This window comes from Tachysurus vachellii, chromosome 6 (assembly GCF_030014155.1).
Source record: "Tachysurus vachellii isolate PV-2020 chromosome 6, HZAU_Pvac_v1, whole genome shotgun sequence".
Classification (NCBI taxonomy): Eukaryota; Metazoa; Chordata; class Actinopteri; order Siluriformes; family Bagridae; genus Tachysurus; species Tachysurus vachellii.
The window spans coordinates 24,881,959-24,902,647 of NC_083465.1; the positions used below are offsets into that span (position 1 = coordinate 24,881,959).

The 20,689-nt window shown below is 43.3% G+C and overlaps 1 protein-coding gene across 1 annotated transcript in view; it reads right to left on the reverse strand.

The window, feature by feature from the left end:
* The window catches only part of rnf150a (ring finger protein 150a), a 33,579-nt gene extending 13,777 nt beyond the window's left edge, over positions 1-19,802 (reverse strand). The window contains exons 1-6 of the mRNA XM_060873077.1: positions 19,106-19,802; positions 5,072-5,322; positions 3,880-3,951; positions 3,372-3,454; positions 2,152-2,248; positions 1,527-1,719 (exon numbers count right to left, since the gene is read on the reverse strand). Of these exons, the coding sequence (XP_060729060.1) occupies positions 1,527-1,719; positions 2,152-2,248; positions 3,372-3,454; positions 3,880-3,951; positions 5,072-5,322; positions 19,106-19,562 (1,153 nt within the window). The 5' untranslated portion in view covers positions 19,563-19,802. The remainder of the gene's footprint in view (positions 1-1,526; positions 1,720-2,151; positions 2,249-3,371; positions 3,455-3,879; positions 3,952-5,071; positions 5,323-19,105) is intronic.
* Positions 19,803-20,689: the final 887 nt, after the last annotated feature.

Genomic DNA, 20,689 nt, shown 5'->3' on the forward strand with positions numbered 1-20,689 from the left:
GCATGAAACACACACATGAACACGCACACCTGTACACGCATACAAACGCACACGTGTACACAAACATGAGGGCACACGCATACACACATGCGCACATACACACAAACAAGCGCACATACACACACGGACCGTTTGGCTCGGAAACTTGTTCAGATGCCAGGAAGCAGTTTGCAAACTGCATACCACTGTGAACTACATAACAGCTCGTGTAATTAATGTAATTGTCATGACATCTTGAAATTCTGTGCCACGTATGCAGTTTTTTTTTTTTTTTAACAAAATTGCTCCATACTGCCTTTTAACACTTACTTTAAATCAATCTTCCGTTTCTAGGACTGGACATTAACACACCACGGATGTGGGCTCGTCGAACCAGGACCAAACTCGTCGCTGATTAAAGCAAGCTGTCGATCGGTTAGATCATGTCAGTACTGAGCTTGGCTTTTGAAGAAGAAAACATAAAGGCACTATTCACTCTCTCTCTTCTCTTAGGAACACCATGTTCACTAATGTTTTGGGTGTGTGTGCGTGCTACCTCGAGTGGAATCTTGGCCCGGCCGACAGGAAGCAGAGCGGTCCAAGGTAAACGCTCAGCAGGTGACCCCGTAAAACAGAGCCATGGCCTGATTAGCGCACATTAGCATGCTAGGAATTCCACGCTGCACAGCCCATTAGGTCTGGATAAGCTGTACATGCTGTGAGTGGAACTGTAGGTTGGTTGTATGTTTGTTTAGTCGAATTACCGTCGTGATGACTGAAGGCTTGTGACGGATGATCCGTGGCAATTATTTACAAATCCCACGTTCGTTAGCTAGCCCGTGGCTTATGTTTTGGTTGCCGCAAATCTTACTTTCCAGGTGGAAAAAAGCAATATTATTACATCCAGAAAGACAGCTATTAAGCTGAATAGTACGGATGAATGGAAACAAAGGAGTATAGAAGTATTACGACAGAGAAAGCTAGCGATGTTATTTCCTGCACCAGCTCAGGTTTAATAAGTAAAGAGTTTCAGACACATCAGTTGCCAAGTGAAATTAATCTAGATCATTAAGCGTAGCTCCTTATTTGTCCGACTGGATGCTCAGTTATGTTCACGGTTGCCGGAAAGGACGATACAATTAAATACAACGTTGAAGAAAAGATGTCAAAATAGAGAAAACGGGACTGTGGATATAAGTTGTTGCCATGAAATCATCCAGTTTTCATGTTGGCTGAGAAATGTGAAAAAAAAAAAAAAAAAAAAAAAAAAAAAAAAAAAAAGGGTTTTTTCGTCTATGTTTGATGAAAGGCCATGATGTGTTATCTGTGCCCAATCAGCAACAAGCAGTGCTGCTAGCTCCACCCCAAGTTCCGATTGGACCAAAATCCTGAATAGACCAATGAATGTTCAGTCTTTTATGCAGTCGGAAAAACCAGAGTTAGCTGATAATAGAATCTCAGATAATAACAACAGCTGTTGGTTTTTTGGAATAAAATGGATTAAAATGTGTTTTATTATTTATTTATTTCTTTTTTGGAGTACTCACTGCTGGCGATGCGTGGGCCGACTTCCAGCTGTGTGAGAGACTCGGGCTCGTGGTGAAGGTGTGGCAGGCGGTCCAGCGCCACAGAACTCTCGCTCACGGTCACGTCACTGGCCCCGGACACAGGGTTGGCAGGAGGAGCTCCGACAGACAGCTCGTAGTCAGGAGGGGCGTCGTCAGAGCAGTCCGCGTTCGTCTTCCACGGCAAACAAGAAACGAGCGTTCAATAAACTTTGTGTGTAACGTGAGCTAAGCGCAAACATTTGAAGAAATAATTGAAATATTACTAAACAAGGTGGCAGTTGGTAAAATAATGCTTGTCAAATATTGACTAATGTTCGCTCCATGGCTTGTGCAAAAACAAAACATGCCAACACCAACATGCGCTAATCCATGTCCTAAACCTCGAGTTACAGCTAATCACTTTCTGGCAGCTGCAATAGGTTTGGATTGCAGCGGAAAAAAAGGAAAATATGAGTCAAAAACGCGGCCGTCCGTATCCACCGTTCCACTTAATACACTCGTGTTCCGTGCAGCTTGACATGCGAAATAATGCTGCACAAGATATTTAAAGAAATAAGTCGTTAAGACGGATAGGGTTGTTATGACGACAGAGCGACGAGCTTACCGGGATGCCGAGAGCTTTAAGGATATTCATCTTGCACATGGGACAGGTTCTGTGCTCCTGCAGCCACGGGTCCACGCAGTTCTTATGAAACACGTGTCTGAGAAACACAACACATTCATTCATTTCTCACAGCTCTGTCCAGGTGGCCCAGGAAAAAGTTTCGCTCCGGATTTAAAGCATTGTTCTACTTTTAAGTAGAATATTACTATAGTACGGAAGTCCTAAGAAGCCATGCGTTTTTTTATATATATATATATATATTTTTTTTTTTGTCGTGATAACTTAATTTTTTTCATGATCCCTGCAGAAGAACATGTTCTAGAGGAAGCAAAAGCGCAATAAAGCAACATCGTGAATGATCGCATTCGCTTTTACTTTGACCGGGGACTCGTGTGATTGACAACTTCCACGTAAGGGTCCGACACTTAAGAAGGAGGCTGTGATGTCTGCATCTTTATTGACTAGCTGTGAGTAATTAAATCGTGGGGTTCGACTAAAAATTGTATAGATGCAGTTTAAAAAAAAAAAAAACTAAATGGCAAGCAAAAAGATGAAAACATGACTGAATGGCAACAAGTCACATACCTTTTAATGCTTAACATTATGACTAGAAATAAGGTACATTTTGAAGTGATTATGTTTTAACTTTCCCTTGTAGTGTCTCTTCCTGTTACTGTTCCTGAACGGATGAGACGTCGAGTTTCGGTTTGATATCTTTTGTGAGTTTGGATGCTGATTGTTAAAACTCAATATAGTCCTTGGTGTAGAACCAAAAGTCCAGGTTGTGGACCTGTATCTGATCTGACCTGGATCTCCTCTGATAAAACTAAACCTAACCCCTGACCCAAACAGTGCTGTTCAACACCAAACAACCCATTAAACACACGTGTTCCACCCCATGAACCTCTGGTGAGACTCCGCCCAGCTCCGTCTGTCACCCGAGTCCGACTCCGCCCCTTTGACTTCGTCTCTAACAAGGAGTAACTTTCCTTGTCTCTAGCTAGCTCATTTTAAATGCTCGATCACCACCGAGGTAGAGACTCCTCCTTGCTGCGAAGGTTAAATGCTGTTCGTTCGTTTTTTTCTCCATGGGGCACCACAGGACACTTAAAATCCTAAACCTTTGGTTCAGTATCCTTAACTAAATTTGACCTGGAATTGTGTGAAGCTCGATCCATGATGATTGAGAGATAGATAAAGGAGTGCTAAAGCTTACTTACCGACACGGCAGTATCCTTACGACATCGTTGGCCTTGTAGCCCTCGATGCACACGGCGCAGTTGTCAAACTCGGACTCGGTTTCCTAGAAACAAGAGGCACAGATGCAATTATGTCGACGTGTGTGGATCTGTTTGTTTTGGCTAATGGACATTTCCCAGAAATTGAGAAGGCAGCGACGGTGCAACAGTAAAAGTCATGAAGCATGGCTAATGAGAATAAATGGCACACGAGGCGATCGCTGCAGCTTTTATACACTTTTTATGACATGAAGCACAGAAGGGGATAACGACTGTACTACAGCACCGGTTCTATAACTTTCTAAGCATCCTTTTTATCGTTAGAATGAAATAATACAGCTACTATAAAACTGTTCTTCTGTTAGATAAGCGTCTGGGTTATTTAAGGAATGTCTACAAAGTGGCGACGGGAATATTTTATTGCTGATTCCATTCTTTACATCTCGGATAAACGGATAGCAGGTGAAAAAGTGATAAAGACGCACGTCACCTTGTCCCCTTTCCTGATGGTGCGCACTTGGAGCTTGCTTATGGCTTTCTTTGCAGCGTCTCCCAGTCGCCTCTGCAAAACACAAGAGCCGTGAGCTTAAAAAACATTTCGACCGGCACGCTCATCATTCTACTCATTTTTTCATCAAATTGTCCAATCATTCTATTCATTTTTTTGTCTAATCACCGTTATTTTTTCGCCAAATCATCCTATTTTTTTTTTCATGAAACTTTTTTTTGTCGTCTAATCATCCTTTTATTTTATTTTTTATATAAATGCCTAATCATTCTATTAATTCTTAAAACTCCAAATCATCCTCTTGGTTTTTTTTTTTCTTCATCTAAATCACACTATTGATTTATTTTGTCAAATCGTCTTAATATTCTGATATTCTAATTTTCTGTCTAATCGTTATTCAGTTTATTTGTATGGCACTTTTAACTATCGACGTCGTCTCAAAGCAGCTTTACGGGAGTATAGAAACAGAATAAAATCTTTAAAGTATAAAATGAAGCTACTATATATCTCTAACATCTATCCCTAATGATCAAGTCAGAGGTGAGGAAAAACTCCCTGAGATGATATGAGGAAGAAACCTTGAGAGGAACCAGACTCAGAAGAGAACCTCGTCCTTATTTGGGTGACAGTAAATAATGTCAACGTAAATAACGTCCTTTCTACGACAGTTTGTAGTCGAGTGGAATTAAACAACCAAGAGCTCCTGAGGATTAAAATGATTCTCTTTAATTTTTTAATCTAATCATCCTATTAATAATTTTTTGTCAAATCCATCTATTCGTTTTTTTTGCAACCTGAATATGTCTTTAATTCGTTATTTCTGAACTGTAGTTATAGGCATGTGGGTTATTCAAGGACTTGACTAATGAACCGTACAAAAAATGATCAACTTGAATAGAAAAAGTGACACTGTTTGTCCTCTATAAACTAAAATAAGAAGGATGACTAGTAAGTAATCTGAACCCAGTCTCTAGAGCAGAAGTGTCCGGTCTGATCCGGTCTGATCCGGTCGGAGCAGGTTTTCATACCAACCCGAGAAGAAGTCACACCCGAATTAAACCGGAGCAATCAGGTGGGTCTCCTGCTCGATTGGAAGGAAAACCTGCACCCGTGTCCAAACTTTGCGAATAAGACTGGACCCTCCTGCCCCCCTGAGCAACCTAAATGCATGTACCTGGTTGCGGTCGCGTGCGTTGGCGTAACGGAACCGCTGGATGTAGTAGAAAACAAGCCACGCCAGAGAGATGATCATGAGCACGATGAAAGAGATGGAGACGAACACAACGGAGGTTCGGCTCACGTACTTCTGCAGGTTGCGAGTGCCGATGGTGATGTGCATGATCACGCTTACGTTCTTCTCCAGCAATGCGACGATATCTCGCCCTTTTGGCTCTGGGATCATGATGGCCACCACGTCTCCTGTTCCTGAACCACGATATATGAGGAACATAAATAAAACATACACCTCAAACACACTGTGGTTTTTTTTCTTCTTTTAGGGTCATGTACTGTATATCGGGGTTAAGAGGTTTTATTTAGAAAATGCAGCCCAGCTCATTTGAAAACAGGGTGAATATGAAACCGCCATCTAAAAGTACAGCCGCGAGTCTGACGCTGCTCAGTTCTCAGGTAGCTAACAGAGAAGATCTCTGGAGTATTGTACATCTGTGCTGATGACGCTAAGATAAAAATAACCTGCTGTGGGAGATCACTGTGGTCACCAGCGAATAATTAGAATCATGAACTGCGGACACAAAAGTGCCGAGACGGGACGAGCGTACACTAATCCCCAATGTTCATGCCGATTTATCCCCGTGGCAACAGCATCCCTTGTCAATCGAGTAACTCCCCATCTGGCTCTCAAAACAATTCAATTCAATACAAGTTTATTTGTATAGCACTTTTTACAGTTGACATTGTCTCAAAGCAGCTTTACAGAACATAAACATAGAACAAAAGGTTAATATAAAGAATAATATAAAGATTAATAGGATACAAAATTCAAGATTAATATTAGATAGATTTAGTTCACAATGTGTATGTATTTATCCCCAATGAGAGAGTCTGTGGTGACTCAGGCAGCAGTGGTGAGGAAAAACTCCCTTAGACGGTAAAGGAAGAAACCTTGAGAGGAACCAGACTCAAAGGGGAACCTCATCCTCATATGGGTGACACTAGAGGGTGTGATTATAAATATACAGTCAATCAAATGTCGTATAGATGCAAAAGATCACATGGAGTTCACATCTCCTTTTTAGTATCGCAGAGTCTGATTGGAGCTGGTAAATCTCTGGATTATGAACTATTGCAACTTTCGTGAGACCTGGAACGATGACGGTAAACCATCTACATCATTGAGGCAGCCAGTATAATGTACTAAACATAACTGTTAAGGGATAAAAGAATGTTTTTTTTTTCCTTTTCTTCCACTAATTGACCATTGTGTACTAATTTGCATAAAGGCTTCGATCAAAACACTGAACTTCCAAAAGAAGTTAAAGAAATCTGACGTGCTAAACAGAATTTGTGGAAAAACTCGAGCCTTCTAGTGTTTTGAAGGAGTGTTTTCTGGTCAGATGAACTACTGCTTGTCCGTAACCATCAGAGCTATTTATGGAGGAAAATGCACGAGGCTTTTAATTCAAAGAACACCATCCCATCTGCGAAGCACGGTGGCGTTAGCATCGTGTTTCACTGACGTTTCACTGAGAAAAAAGGGAACAGAAAACAGAAGTGAACATCCTTCCTCGTGAGTGGCATCGTGAAGAAAAAACACATCGACGCAAATCATCACCTGGAAAGCTGAAGCATGGTGGTAACGTTTAGTAACGATAATACAGTACGCTAAGACGTTTGTTCTGCGTTAGAAATAACTGAAGTCAGCCTTCGAGTGTACTTTCCATGACGCAACTCGAGCCTTAGGAGTCTCTAAGTTCTAGCATCCTATTATCCAAAGAGAGATATTCTAAAATCCCAACAACAAAAGTGGTAAAAAAAAAAAAGCAACATCAAACTACACCTGGCCAAAAAAACTCTACCTTTTGCCCCACCACAGCTAAAAATAACCACAATCTATTTAAAGTCATGGCTCAGTGGACAGCCCCGGCGGGAGAGGCTGTGCTTCGGTTCGTCGACCGTATCCTCCGTTCAGCATCCACAGCAGCGTGGAGATCGGGAGCGATTCCATCACAAATTTAGACACCGAGGTGTCCCCAAAGAGTCACGTAAGCACCTTCAATAGCCTCCTAAGAGCAAAGCACAAAGGAGAAGCATCGTCCAGCTGCCTGATGAACGATCAGTAACGTACAGGCAAGCTTTAAATCTCTCACACCTGTTACAGGCTGTGCACTAGTGTGTTTGTTGTGAAGTCTACTTGCTCATTTATTCAGGCAGAAATCAGAAGTCAGAGCTAAAGCACAGAGGAAAGAATCTCCCAGCAGGTGATTATGAAATCTAAAAATATCTCCAGGCAGTGAGAGACCAAACAGAGGCACATGATCCGCCGGTGTTATCGTTCTGGGCCTTTAATGCCTTTATGTAATGTTTCCACTCGGGTGAACAAACACCGCGCTTCTGGACAGCGGTAATGAGAGAGCGGTCGAGCAGAAACACGAGCACATAAAGGTGATTAACTGGAGTATTTAATTGAATGGTGAAATACAACCTGCTACACTAGTAGACATGAAAAAGCACAAAAGCTCCTGACGATGTTAACGGGCACTTCAGGATTATAACGTTTCAGCTCAACTCTCCTAACTGTCACTAAATTGCTATAAACATTTGAAGTGCCACTGATTTTGTGTCTGCTGTGAGTAAAAGCAGGAGGAATTATGATAATGTCGGTCTTTACTACATCGACGGTCCCAGGAAGTAAACTGTTGCCTACAATCTGTGTTTGTTGAAGTCCAAGAAAAGAGATTTACGTTGGAGACAATAACTTGCGTCATCGTTTGCTTTTGCACCTTTTTTTGCATATCGTTAACATGTACTAATACACACTATCGCTGCAAGCAGCGATGACGGGCCCTCGCACGTTTTTTTAATCGCTATAGTTTATGGGCAAGTGCATCATGTGGGTAAATATCAGTAGACTATTTTATGTTGTTACTGACCCATTTGGGGACTGTAGGTAAATGAAACCCCACATTTTAGACAAACGGGGGCGCTAGTGAGCCACTTAAGAGACACACCTTTGTCTGACCTTTTTGTCCACACTTAACAGCCGACAAATGTGATGTATGTGTCAAATTTCAAGTTAATCTAAGCACGCCAAAAGCCTTAAATATGCCTGAAATAAAAGTAAACACGATTTGACACGATGCCATGGCAACAGTGTTTGAGATATCAAAAATCCGTTCGCAATTTCGCATCACCAATATCTCTGCGTCATGGTGGCCAAGTCTGGTCTCAATTGCATGAATCCCCTAGGAGGAGTATTTAAAAGTTTACCGCATGCAGCTGTCAAAAAATCCACCTTTGTGACTGACACACTTCCTGGGGCCTGTTGGTGGCGCTATACCCGGGACTCACTTTATAAACTTTAGAAAACAAGCAGAGCTGCATAAGGAGAGAAAAAACACTTCAAGATGTGGTGTTCTAGGAAAATAATCACCACTGAGGTGAAGCAGCGTTGCAGTCACCGCCCCAAATGTGATTATTTCCCAATAACAGCACAAACTGACATCTTTTGTTCATCTTAAACCACAGCAATGTTGTCTGAATTTTATTTTTGTATAAAGTCTGAATGTTCTATTAGTTTAATGCATTCAAGAATAACTCGTTACAGGCAATTACTCATCATCTAACCACCATATGACCAACCGGAATGAAGAATTGAGCAACGCTCTCGAGTCACGTCGCTTTTTTTATTGACACATCACCACCATGTGCCTTGGTGAGTGAAATTCTTTGGAGCGAACTCCAGAAATTGCAGAAACGATTAACATACAGATAAAGAAATGAACAGGTCCATCCATGACACGTCTGTATCCGTACAATCTGTTGCACCTTATCATATTTTATATATTATATATTTATACATATATATATATATAAAAGTACATATTGCATATAATGTGTAGTGCTACTGTGTGTACTGACTATATGTATGAGCATATTGCACATTTTCACCTGTTAATTTCATTATCTGTATGTTAATTGTACATATTGTACTCACATATTGTACTGACTATATGTATGAGGCGTTCAGCACTGCGTCAGTGTGTATGGTCCGGGTGAGATCCGCTCTCATATGAAGTGTAATAATTCAATGATCGACATTTTCGGAACTGAGTTTCCGTTTGCTTTAGTCTACAAGTTGCACACTGAAGACTTGGCACAAAGTAATAACTTAGTACTCAATAGTAACCTACTATTTACACAGTCTAGTAACCCTATTACTGAAATAACAAACAACGCGGAGTTCTGTACCAGCTGCGATGCGTGAAAACGAACTTGCTGCAAACCAAAAATAGATATGACATTAATTTGAAGACCATGATATAAGTAACCTTTGTTAAACAACTGCATTTGAAATCATGAGCTTCATTCGTTCTCCGTGTATAAATCACAGTATGACTTATCACTAATCCAGAGACGACGCAAGCACACGACTTCAAGCACGGGCCTGAAGAGCGGAAAGTCCACAGAAGAAAAATAGAAGAAATGACGTCGGAAAAATAAATAAATAAATAAATAAATAACAAACTTGGTCCCAAATACAATAAAGAAAATATTACATTCATAATAACTAACCAGTGACTAAAAAAAAGTATGAATGCATAAACATGGTGATTGAGTCACTGTCTCGGTGACGCATGACACCAGGAGCGTTTAGACCGATTTTCACCCACGAGCAGTTACTCTGTTAGTTATTGCAGCACAAATGAGCAGTGGTTCCAAATTCAGAGGAGTCTTCTTACACAAACATCTACCAGCAACCGAATGCACCAAATACCACTCTCAGGTCCAGTAAAGTACAAGATTCATTAATACTTGGGCTGGAGACAAGGACTCGGATTTATTAACATTAATCCATGTTAACCTCCAACTTAACCCAAGAAAACGCACCTTCAAGTTGGAATTCTAGAAATACTCTAGAAATACTCTACTCTACTACTCTACTCTAGAAATTAAGTTGACATGCCGTGACGTCCTCGGACATGGCCGCCAACGGTAAACAAAGCAGTATTTCTTACCTACGCATGAGTTTTTGCAGATGTATTTGCTTTTTATATCTAAACAGTTCTCTGTTATTGAGAAGGTAAATATATCACATTATGGTTAGCTGGCTAGATTGTTGCCATGGAGGCATGCAAGATTGCTAAGCTAATATTGTAGCTTTAATGTATGGAGAAAGCATGTAAGCAGCAGTAGTCACAGCCATGTGTACTTGCTGGACATAAAGCTCCAAAACCATGGGGATTAATATGGAGCTGGTCCACCTTTGCTCTTATAAAGAACCTTCACTCTTTTTTGGAGAGTTTTAAATTAGATGATGGAGTGGTGATCTGTGGTCTTTAGCAGATCAAGATCAATCACTGATGTCAGGTGAGAAGGTCAGGTGCAGTTGCTGTTCTGGTTCATCCCGAAGGTGTTCACTGGGTTTGAGGTCTGGGCTTTGTTAAGGCAAGACTTAAGTTCTTCTAGTCCAAACTTGGCAAATCATGTCTTCATGGAGTTGCTTTGTGCACAGAGGCGTTGCTATGCTGGAGCGGTTAAGAGATTCTTAGTTCCATCAAACTAAGAACATTCCAAAGAACCTGGAATCCATTCCAGGGAACTTGAAGCTTGAGGCAGGGGACGTTTTGAATAGGGTGTCAACCCATAGGGCACAAACACACGCAAAGACACACCCATTCAGAGGCAATTTAGACATGCCTATCATCCTACAATGTGCCTTTGTACTGGAGGAAGAAACCAGAGTAATTGGAGAAAACCACCCACAAAAAGGCAAGAAAAGTTAAGGTAAGACTGGGAAACAAAAACAAAGTTAAGGTAAGACTGTTATAAAAAGCTGCTTTGTGATCGTCTGTTAATCTGAGATGTTTCCGCTAGAAGTTAGTCTCTGGGAATGAGTCAAATGATTGATGAAGACTGGAATGTTCTGAGGCCAGCGTTTATCCGACAATTCCTACACGAACGCCAGCTGCATGCTGATGTGTAATAAGGCGTACTGTAGCATCCACTACATGAATTTGATTTTCCAGACTCTCTAAGGCCATCTGCTAAATAGCTAGAGATCCTCCCATCCATTACAATCCTCATCATTAATCTTTAAGTGCCCTTGTGTTTATGTAGCGCTTAGTTGTGTAAAGCTGCTTTAAACCAGGCAACATGAATGAATGCACTTAAGGCCCAGAAGCTAAGCTTTGCTCGATGTCCAGTCCACTTCAGCCAGGGAAAGAGCACTACACAGGGGGGGTCGGGTTTATTACCGCGACATTAACATTTATGGCATTTGGCAGACGTCCTTATTAAGCGCGACTTACATTTTTCTTAATTAAACAGCTGAGCAATTGAGGGTTAAGGGATTTGCTCAAAAAAAACCTAGAGTGGCAGCTTGGTGGTCCTGGGATTCGAACTCACAACCTTCAGATTCGCAGTCCAACACCTTAACTACTGAGCTACTACTTCCCATAACAAACAGAGTGTTAAGCAGAAATGTAACACCTTAGGGACGAGGGATACATTGAGGTGTTGTTGTGATGCGTGGTATCAGGCTAGTTTATCAAGTATCTCTTCCCTTCCCTTCTCTAGTTCTCTTCTCTCCTCCATCCCCTTGTTCTCTTCTATTATCTCCTCTAGATCTTTACCTCGTCCTCCACCTTCTTCTGGTCTTTTCTTCTCTTTTCTCCTCTTCTTTTCCTTCCGTTCCCTTCCTGTCCCTTCTTTATGATTTATGATCAACGATGCTTCATTTAACACACGCACTGAAAGACAAAATCTGAGTTGAACCGTCCATTAAGCTTGCTTCATCGTGAGAATCGGTATTAACAAATAATCTACGACTTACATAAATATAAATCACATCTATAACGTTATAATCAGTTTATTTGTTTTTAATTGATTTAAAATTTACTAAAAGATTAGAAAGGAAACGTTGAGCGGTTTACAGAAGTGAAGTTGTTTAAGGAAAGAAAGTTTGAGGAGAGACGATTCGAGAAGCCGTTACAATATTTCAGAAGATAAATTGAATTAAGTAGAGGATTATTTAATCATAGTATACTCATAGAGTCAATATAACACTCCATGAGGACACACATATTAATACCAGACACACACATTAGGAAGGTGCGGAGTAACCCAGCCGTCCTCAGGCTGGGGACGGAGTAAGACGATGTACAATGCCTTAGTGTTCTTACTTATGACATGTGACCACTGCTATTGATTAGGGATGATCAGGGGGCTCATAAATACGAGTGCTGATGGAGCTCGTGAATGTGAGTGTTAGCTGTGCGAGTGTTCGCAAACAAAACGCCTTTGTGTGCTTCGCTACAGGTGGCCCTCTGTAAGGGCGCAGACGGGAAGGTTTTTACAGCGGGAACGTGCTACGGTGAAAAGGAAACTAATCAGTTTCCATAACAGCCTTGCGTTGTTTCTTCTCTCTGCTTCCTTTTAGGTCATGCTGTCTGATTCGTGACTGGACTTAGTCCAACTTCACCACACAGCACACTGCTCCTGCTCAGGGACAGGAGATAGAAAAGAGTGTGTGTGTGTGTGTGTGTGTGTGTGAGAAAGAGAGGGAGTTGAGTAAATCTCTCTATTGAACATACCAAGTCTGTCAGAACTCTCTCTCCTCACCTACTCATAACACAGCAGACCCCCTTCGCCCCATCAGGAGCCGACACACACAAGGGCTTCGGTGTTGAGTGTCACACTGCTCAAAACTCAACACCTCACACACACAATGGCCTCAACACACATCAGCCAAGGAGGGTCTTACTCTAATGCTAAAAAGGGGTGTGTGTGTGTGGGTGGGTGGGGGGTGGTGGTAAAGATGACAAGAGAAGAGATGAGATGATAAAAGTAATGATGAATAAAGAAGAGAAGAGAAGAGAAGAGAAGAGAAGAGAAGAGAAGAGAAGAGAAGAGAAGAGAAGAGAAGAGAAGAGAAGAGAAGAGAAGAGAAGAGAAGAGAAGAGAAGAGAAGAGAAGAGAAGAGAAGAGACCTCCGTTTATACAGATTACATGGAGCTGCACGTACACGTTGGATTCGCCACGTTTGGATGCTAATGTAGGTTCACAAAGCCATGAGCATTAACAGTAAAGCAACATCCGCCATTGTTGATGTTGTGTTTGCTGGGAAAGATGAGATGTATACAGTGACATAACACTTGGCTCTGTGATGCTCTTTAGCCGATGGAAAGGCAAACCGGTTCTTAGAAGGTTCGCCAGTGGAACCAACTTCGAACCAGCACCAGCGCTAGCTCTGAACCAGCACCCGGTTCTTTCTGGTGGAAAAGGGGGCACTGGAGAATCTTCTAAGAACTGGTTTGCCTTTCCATGGGCTAGAGAACCATCACAGTGCCACAGAGTCTTACGTCACTGTATACGTTATACAGCAACGTTAGCGCAGCAGCGGCAAACACAAACACAACATCAACAATGGTGGATGTTGCTTTACTCTTAATGCTCATGGCTTTGCAAAACTACATTGGCAACCAGACGCAGCGAATCCAACATGTACGTGCAGCTCCATGTAATTTATATGAACCAACAGTAGCCCCGCCCACAGCCCCTGACACAAGTGGTTCTTAAGTCTAGACCAGCAACGTTTTGGTGCTACTTAAGAACCACTTTTCCTGGTTCAGAGCCGGTGCTTTGGCTGTCGAAAAAGAAAGAACTGGTTCTAAATTAGGCTCCGAACCAGCACTCAAACTGCCTCGGTGGAAAAGGGGCAATAATTACCTAGTTATGTTTCGTAATTTAGTTTGTTAAATTAGCTCTGAACCTCAAACAGTGATGACAATGTGACGACAAACCTGCATCGACTGCTCGAATGACACTGTTAATCACAGAAATGTAGATTTAATAAAAGTCTAGTTTATAAATAAAACGTGTAGCTAGCAAGCTAGCTAGTTATTTAGTTTTAGAATTTAGCTTGTTCAGTTTTGTACTGTAGCTAGTTTAGTTTTTAAATTTAGTTCGTTAAATTAGCTAGTGGGGGGCACGGTGGCTTAGTGGTTAGCACGTTCGCCTCACACCTCCAGGGTCGGGGTTCGATTCCCACCTCCACCTTGTGTGTGTGGAGTTTGCATGTTCTCCCCGTGCCTCGGGGGTTTCCTCCGGGTACTTCGGTTTCCTCCTCCGGTCCAAAGACATGCATGGTAGGTTGATTGGCATCTCTGGAAAATTGTCCGTAGTGTGTGATTGTGTGAGTGAATGAGTGTGTGTGTGCCCTGTGATGGGTTGGCACTCCGTCCAGGGTGTATCCTGCCTTGATGCCCGATGACGCCTGAGATAGGCACAGGCTCCCCGTGACCCGAGGTAGTTCAGATAAGCGGTAGAAGATGAATGAATGAATGAAGTATAAACAAGCTTGTTTATTTAAAAATTTAAGATAAAGCAAAAGAAATGTGTGCCTTGGCACTCCTATTATCGGGGTCAGTGTTGGCTCAAGCAGTTCTTGATGAGCAGATCAGGGTTCAAGCCCCAGCACCGCCAAGCTGCCACTGATGGGCCCTGAAGCAAGGCCCTTATACCTACCTCACTGTTCCAGAGGTGCTGTATCATGTCTGACCTTGTGCTCTGACCTCAACGTCCAACACAAGTGGAATATGCAAAGAAAGAATTTCACTGTGCTGTAATGTATATGTGACAAAATAAAAGCGTCTTCTATTATAATTCGTCACATCTGAGTGATTTCGGTTTTCACTCTTAACCCGTTTTGACCTGCTGAGCTCTGCTCCTGAAGTCAATCCCATGCTCCACAAACTCAACAATCATCACATCAGCTCATAGAGTAATGGCACTGAACATGATACTTTACAACAAGAGGAAACAATGTGTGTAAAGACTTTAAAGTTTGTTAAACTGGGCTTTGCTCATCAGGTTATCGCTCAGGCCCAGAATCAACCAGTCAGGAGTGAAATCCAGTCTCTGGGTGACGTGAGAGCAACAGCAGCTTCAGTAGTCTGAAAGCTCTGAAACTGTTCTAATTGTTCTCCAAGTCGTGTCACAATCATAATGTCAGGAGGATGAATCATGAATGCTGTAGTAATGTCAGAGAATTTACCATTCAATACAGATTAGAAACATGGTGAAAAATGTGGAGAAAGCTCTTTCAGATTTAAGCTCAGAGAATCACTCACTCACTCAATCTCACTCTCTCGCAATCTCACACTTACTCACTCACTCACTCACTCAATCTCACATGCAATCTCACATGCAATCTTACACTCACTCACTCTCGCAATCTCACTTGCTCTCTCTCACTCACTCTCTCACACAATCTCACTCACTCTCTCACTCACTCACTCTCTCACACACAATCTCACTCACTCTCTCACACACAATCTCACTCACTCTCTCACACACAATCTCACTCACTCTCTCACACACAATCTCACTCACTCTCTCACACACAATCTCACTCACTCTCTCACACAATCTCACTCACTCTCTCACACAATCTCACTCACTCTCTCACACAATCTCACTCACTCTCTCACACAATCTCACTCACTCTCTCACACAATCTCACTCACTCTCTCACACACAATCTCACTCACTCTCTCACACACAATCTCACTCACTCTCTCACACTCACTCACACACAATCTCACACTCACTCACACGCACACAATCTCACACACAATCTCACTCACTCACACACAATCTCACACTCACTCACACACAATCTCACTCAATCTCACTCACACACAATCTCACACTCACTCACACACAATCTCACACTCACTCACACACAATCTCACACTCACTCACACACAATCTCACACTCACTCACTCACTCGCACACAATCTCACACTCACTCACTCACTCGCACACAATCTCATAAACATTCGCTCACTCGCACACAATCTCAAACATTCACTCACTCGCACACAATCTCACACTCACTCACTCACTCGCACACAATCTCACACTCACTCACTCACACAATCTCACACAATCTCACTCACACACAATCTCACACTCACTCACTCACACAATCTCACACAATCTCACACTCACTCACACACAATCTCACACACAATCTCACTCACTCACACACAATCTCACACTCACTCACACACAATCTCACTCAATCTCACTCACACACAATCTCACACTCACTCACACACAATCTCACACTCACTCACACACAATCTCACACTCACTCACACACAATCTCACACTCACTCACACACAATCTCACACTCACTCACACACAATCTCACACTCACTCACACACAATCTCTCACTCACTCACACACAATCTCACTCACTCACACACAATCTCACTCACTCACACACAATCTCACTCACTCACACACAATCTCACTCACTCACACACAATCTCACTCAGTCACACACAATCTCACTCACTCACACACAATCTCACTCACTCACACACAATCTCACACAATCTCACTTACATATTCACACACACACGTGATATTTTATCAATTATGTAATACAAATATTTTTATTTGTGTGTGTTTGTGTCTTATTTTGTGATTAATATTTGCTGCTGTCGTTGCCTGTCTATTAGGTGAAAGAAGAGAAAACAGAAAAGTATCTCTGCCTCATGACACAGCTCATATACACCCATTGGCCATTTAAACACACACAACTACCAAACAGGTCACTCTGTTAGTGTCTGGTTACTGACCATGGCTTATTAGTTTTATGTACAGTTTGTCAGTCCTTCTCTCCTCTTATTTCCTCTGTTTATAAGTAAAAAGGAAATGCACCTGAACAGATATCATCTGAGTTATGTACATTATGGGGTAGTGTGTGTGCTGCTACTAGTGTATCTGATCCTGGAGCACTGATAATATTGTTAAATATTGTGTTCCGTTTACTGCTTTCTGAACATCTACCATGTAGGTACACAGTCAGAGACTCAAGCACTAAATCGTTTCTGTAGTTCAATGGCTCACAGGAGAGACACAGGCCGAGAGACACACAGGCCGAGAGACACGGGCCGAGAGACACAGGCCGAGAGACACAGGACGAGAGACACAGGCCGAGAGACACAGGACGAGAGACACAGGCCGAGAGACACACAGGACGAGAGACACAGGACGAGAGACACAGGAAGAGAGACACAGGAAGAGAGACACAGGACGAGAGACACAGGACGAGAGACACAGGACGAGAGACACAGGACGAGAGACACACAGGCCGAGAGACACACAGGCCGAGAGACACAGGCTGAGAGACACAGGACGAGAGACACAGGACGAGAGACACAGGCTGAGAGACAAAGGACGAGAGACACAGGACGAGAGACACAGGACGAGAGACACAGGACGAGAGACACAGGACGAGAGACACGGGACGAGAGACACGGGCCGAGAGACACAGGCCGAGAGACACAGATTGTGATAGACGAACTGCAACAAACACAATGACTGACTGAAGCAGACGGACTGCAACAGACGGACTGCGACAGACGGACCGGGACAGACAGACCGGGACAGACGGACCGGGACAGACAGACCGGGACAGACAGACCGGGACAGACAGACCGGGACAGACGGACCGGGACAGGCGGACCGGGACAGGCGGACCGGGACAGGCGGACCGGGACAGGCGGACCGGGACAGGCGGACCGCATCAGGCGGACTGCGACAGACGGACCGCATCAGGCAGACAGAGACATATGCACTGTGACAGACAAACCCTGATATAGGGACCGTGACATACAGACAGTAACATATAGACAGTGACATTCAGACTGTGACATACAGACAGTGACATTCAGACTGTGACATACTGACATGCTTCTATATTTGAACTGTGACCTACAAACTGTGACATACATACTGTAACAAAAGAACCCTAAAAAAAGGATCCTGATATATAGACAGTGACGTACTGACTGCGACATTTAAACTGTTATGCATGATATATGTGCTGTGACAAACAGACTCTGAAATAGGGACTCTGACTTGTGTGCTGTAACATACGGATAGTAACATATGCACAGTGGCATACAGACAGAGGTGTAGGGACTGTGACATAAGGACAGTGACATACTGACTCTGATGTAGAAACTGTGGTGTATGGACAGTGACATATGGACTACGATATAGGTACATTGACAGACGACATATGGATAGCAACGTAAGGAAAGCAATGCAAGGAAAGCGGCGTAGGGACAGGGACATACCGACAGCGACGTAGGGACAGGGACGTACCGACAGCGACGTAGGGACAGGGACGTACCGACAGGGACGTAGGGACAGGGACATACCGACAGCGACGTAGGAACAGGGACGTAGGGACAGGGACGTACCGACAGCGACATAGGGACAGGGACGTACCGACAGCGACGTAGGGACAGGGACGTACCGACAGCGACGTAGGGACAGGGACGTACCGACAGCGACGTAGGGACAGGGACGTACCGACAGCGACGTAGGGACAGGGACGTACCGACAGCGACGTAGGGACAGGGACGTACCGACAGCGACGTAGGAACAGGGGCGTACCGACAGCGACGTAGGAACAGGGGCGTACCGACAGCGGCATAGGGACAGCAACGTAGGGACAGCGGCGTAGGGACAGCAGCGTAGGGACAGCAGCGTACCGACAGCGACGTAGGGACAGCGGCGTACCGACAGCAGCATACTGACAACAGCGACGTAGGGACAACGGTGTACAGACAGTGACATACGGACAGTGACACAATGATTGTGACAGACGAGCTCTGATACAGGCCATATGACATAAGGACTGTAAACTTAGGGACTGTGACTCTGATATAGTGCTATAGGTGGACTTCTGTTCAGTAAAGGAACACTGATCACAGGACTAACCATGTCACCCAGTTACAGACTAATCACAGGACTAACCATGTCACCCAGTTACAGACTAATCACAGGACTAACCATGTCACCCAGTTACAGACTAATCACAGGACTAACCATGTCACCCAGTTACAGACTAATCACAGGACTAACCATGTCACCCAGTTACAGACTAATCACAGGACTAACCCCGCAGAGTACTAATCCCCAGAGACAGGAGTCTCACCTGGATGAGGCATGGTGATGGTGTCATTAGTGTTACTCGACCCCACGTTATAGATGACCACAGCGGTGGCGTTAAGACTTGCTGCGTGGCGGATTTTCTCTTTGTATGTGCAGTTTCCTCTGGCTATGAGCGCTATCCAGGGCCCGTGTGCAGGCTGAGGTGTGGGGAACCTGGTGCTGGAGTCACAGGCCTGTCGGTCGTGGCCGGGCAGCGGGATAAACACCGGGCCCCGGGCCTCTCTTTTGGGCGAGTGCTCGCCGTAGCGGCCGCTCTCGGTCTTCTCCGTCTTCAGCTCGGCGGTGGCCGGGTCCTGGTAGCTGATGTTGACGAATGCGGTGTACCACTCCTCCTTCTCGGCCACGGTGAAGTCCAGACACAGCAAGTGCACGAAACAGAACGACAGCAGCCAGGTGGAGAGCGCCAGACTCCGGCACGCTTTACTCACAGACATGGGCATGTTTACCGCTGCACTGTCCCCAGATCAGCGCGCCGCCACCGGACAGCTCACCGCGCTCAGCTCGCTGAACAACACAAACAGGAAACTAAAATCTCCTGGTTTTATACTGGGGAAATATCTGTTATAAACTCGATAAAGTGTCAACAGTTTATGACAGTAAGCCCCGACTCGCTCGACACTATTGTTGTGACTGAACTACAGCCGGTTGTTGCCAGGTATTGCATTTACTTTCCAAGCTCAGGCGGTGACACGAACGCGTCAACGGAGCCGCCATGTAAGTGAGGGCAAATTTTCAAGTTGAGCAGGATATTGATGCTTTCACGAAAAGCTGGGAACTCGGAAACTCTTATTTCCGACTTTCGATTGTTTAACTACTTTAACTACGATATAAATAAATAAATAAATAAAAATTAACATTTTAGTTGTTTGGTGCTTTAATTATTTTAAAAGTTGATGTAGTAATTTACCAAAAATCAAAAAAGAATGTGTTCATTTTTTTATCATGAAGCAAAATAACATTTCGATGATCAAAGTATTTAAGTTTCACATACAGACAATAACATATAAGTCTCTTAGACCTTCAATCACATGGTTATTTTCTTACGTGGGTGTAACGTCACAGGATCACAGACAGATAGATAGATAGATAGATAGATAGATAGATAGATAGATAGATAGATAGATAGATAGATAGATAGATAGATAGATAGATAGATAGATAGATAGATAGATAGATAGATAGATAGATAGATAGATAGATAGATAGATAGATAGATAGATAGATAGATAGATAGATAGATAGATAGATAGATAGATAGATAGATAGATAGATAGATAGATAGATAGATAGATAGATAGATAGATCATTACGGTTAGTTTTCTCAAGAGAAATAGTTTTAATGGCTTGGCTCTGGACCTTTCCAATATGGCGACGGCGTGGTGACGTTTTGTATAAGGGTTTTGTGGAAACCATGGCAACCTGCTCAGTAACGAAGCTCGCGTGCCCGCGTCTGGCTCTAGAGCGCTGGTGCAGCTCCGTTTAAATGTCCCAGAAATTATATTTTTATTTAAAATAAATTGAAAAAATCTCGGCTTTCTAAAACTGACATAAAACATGGAATAACGCT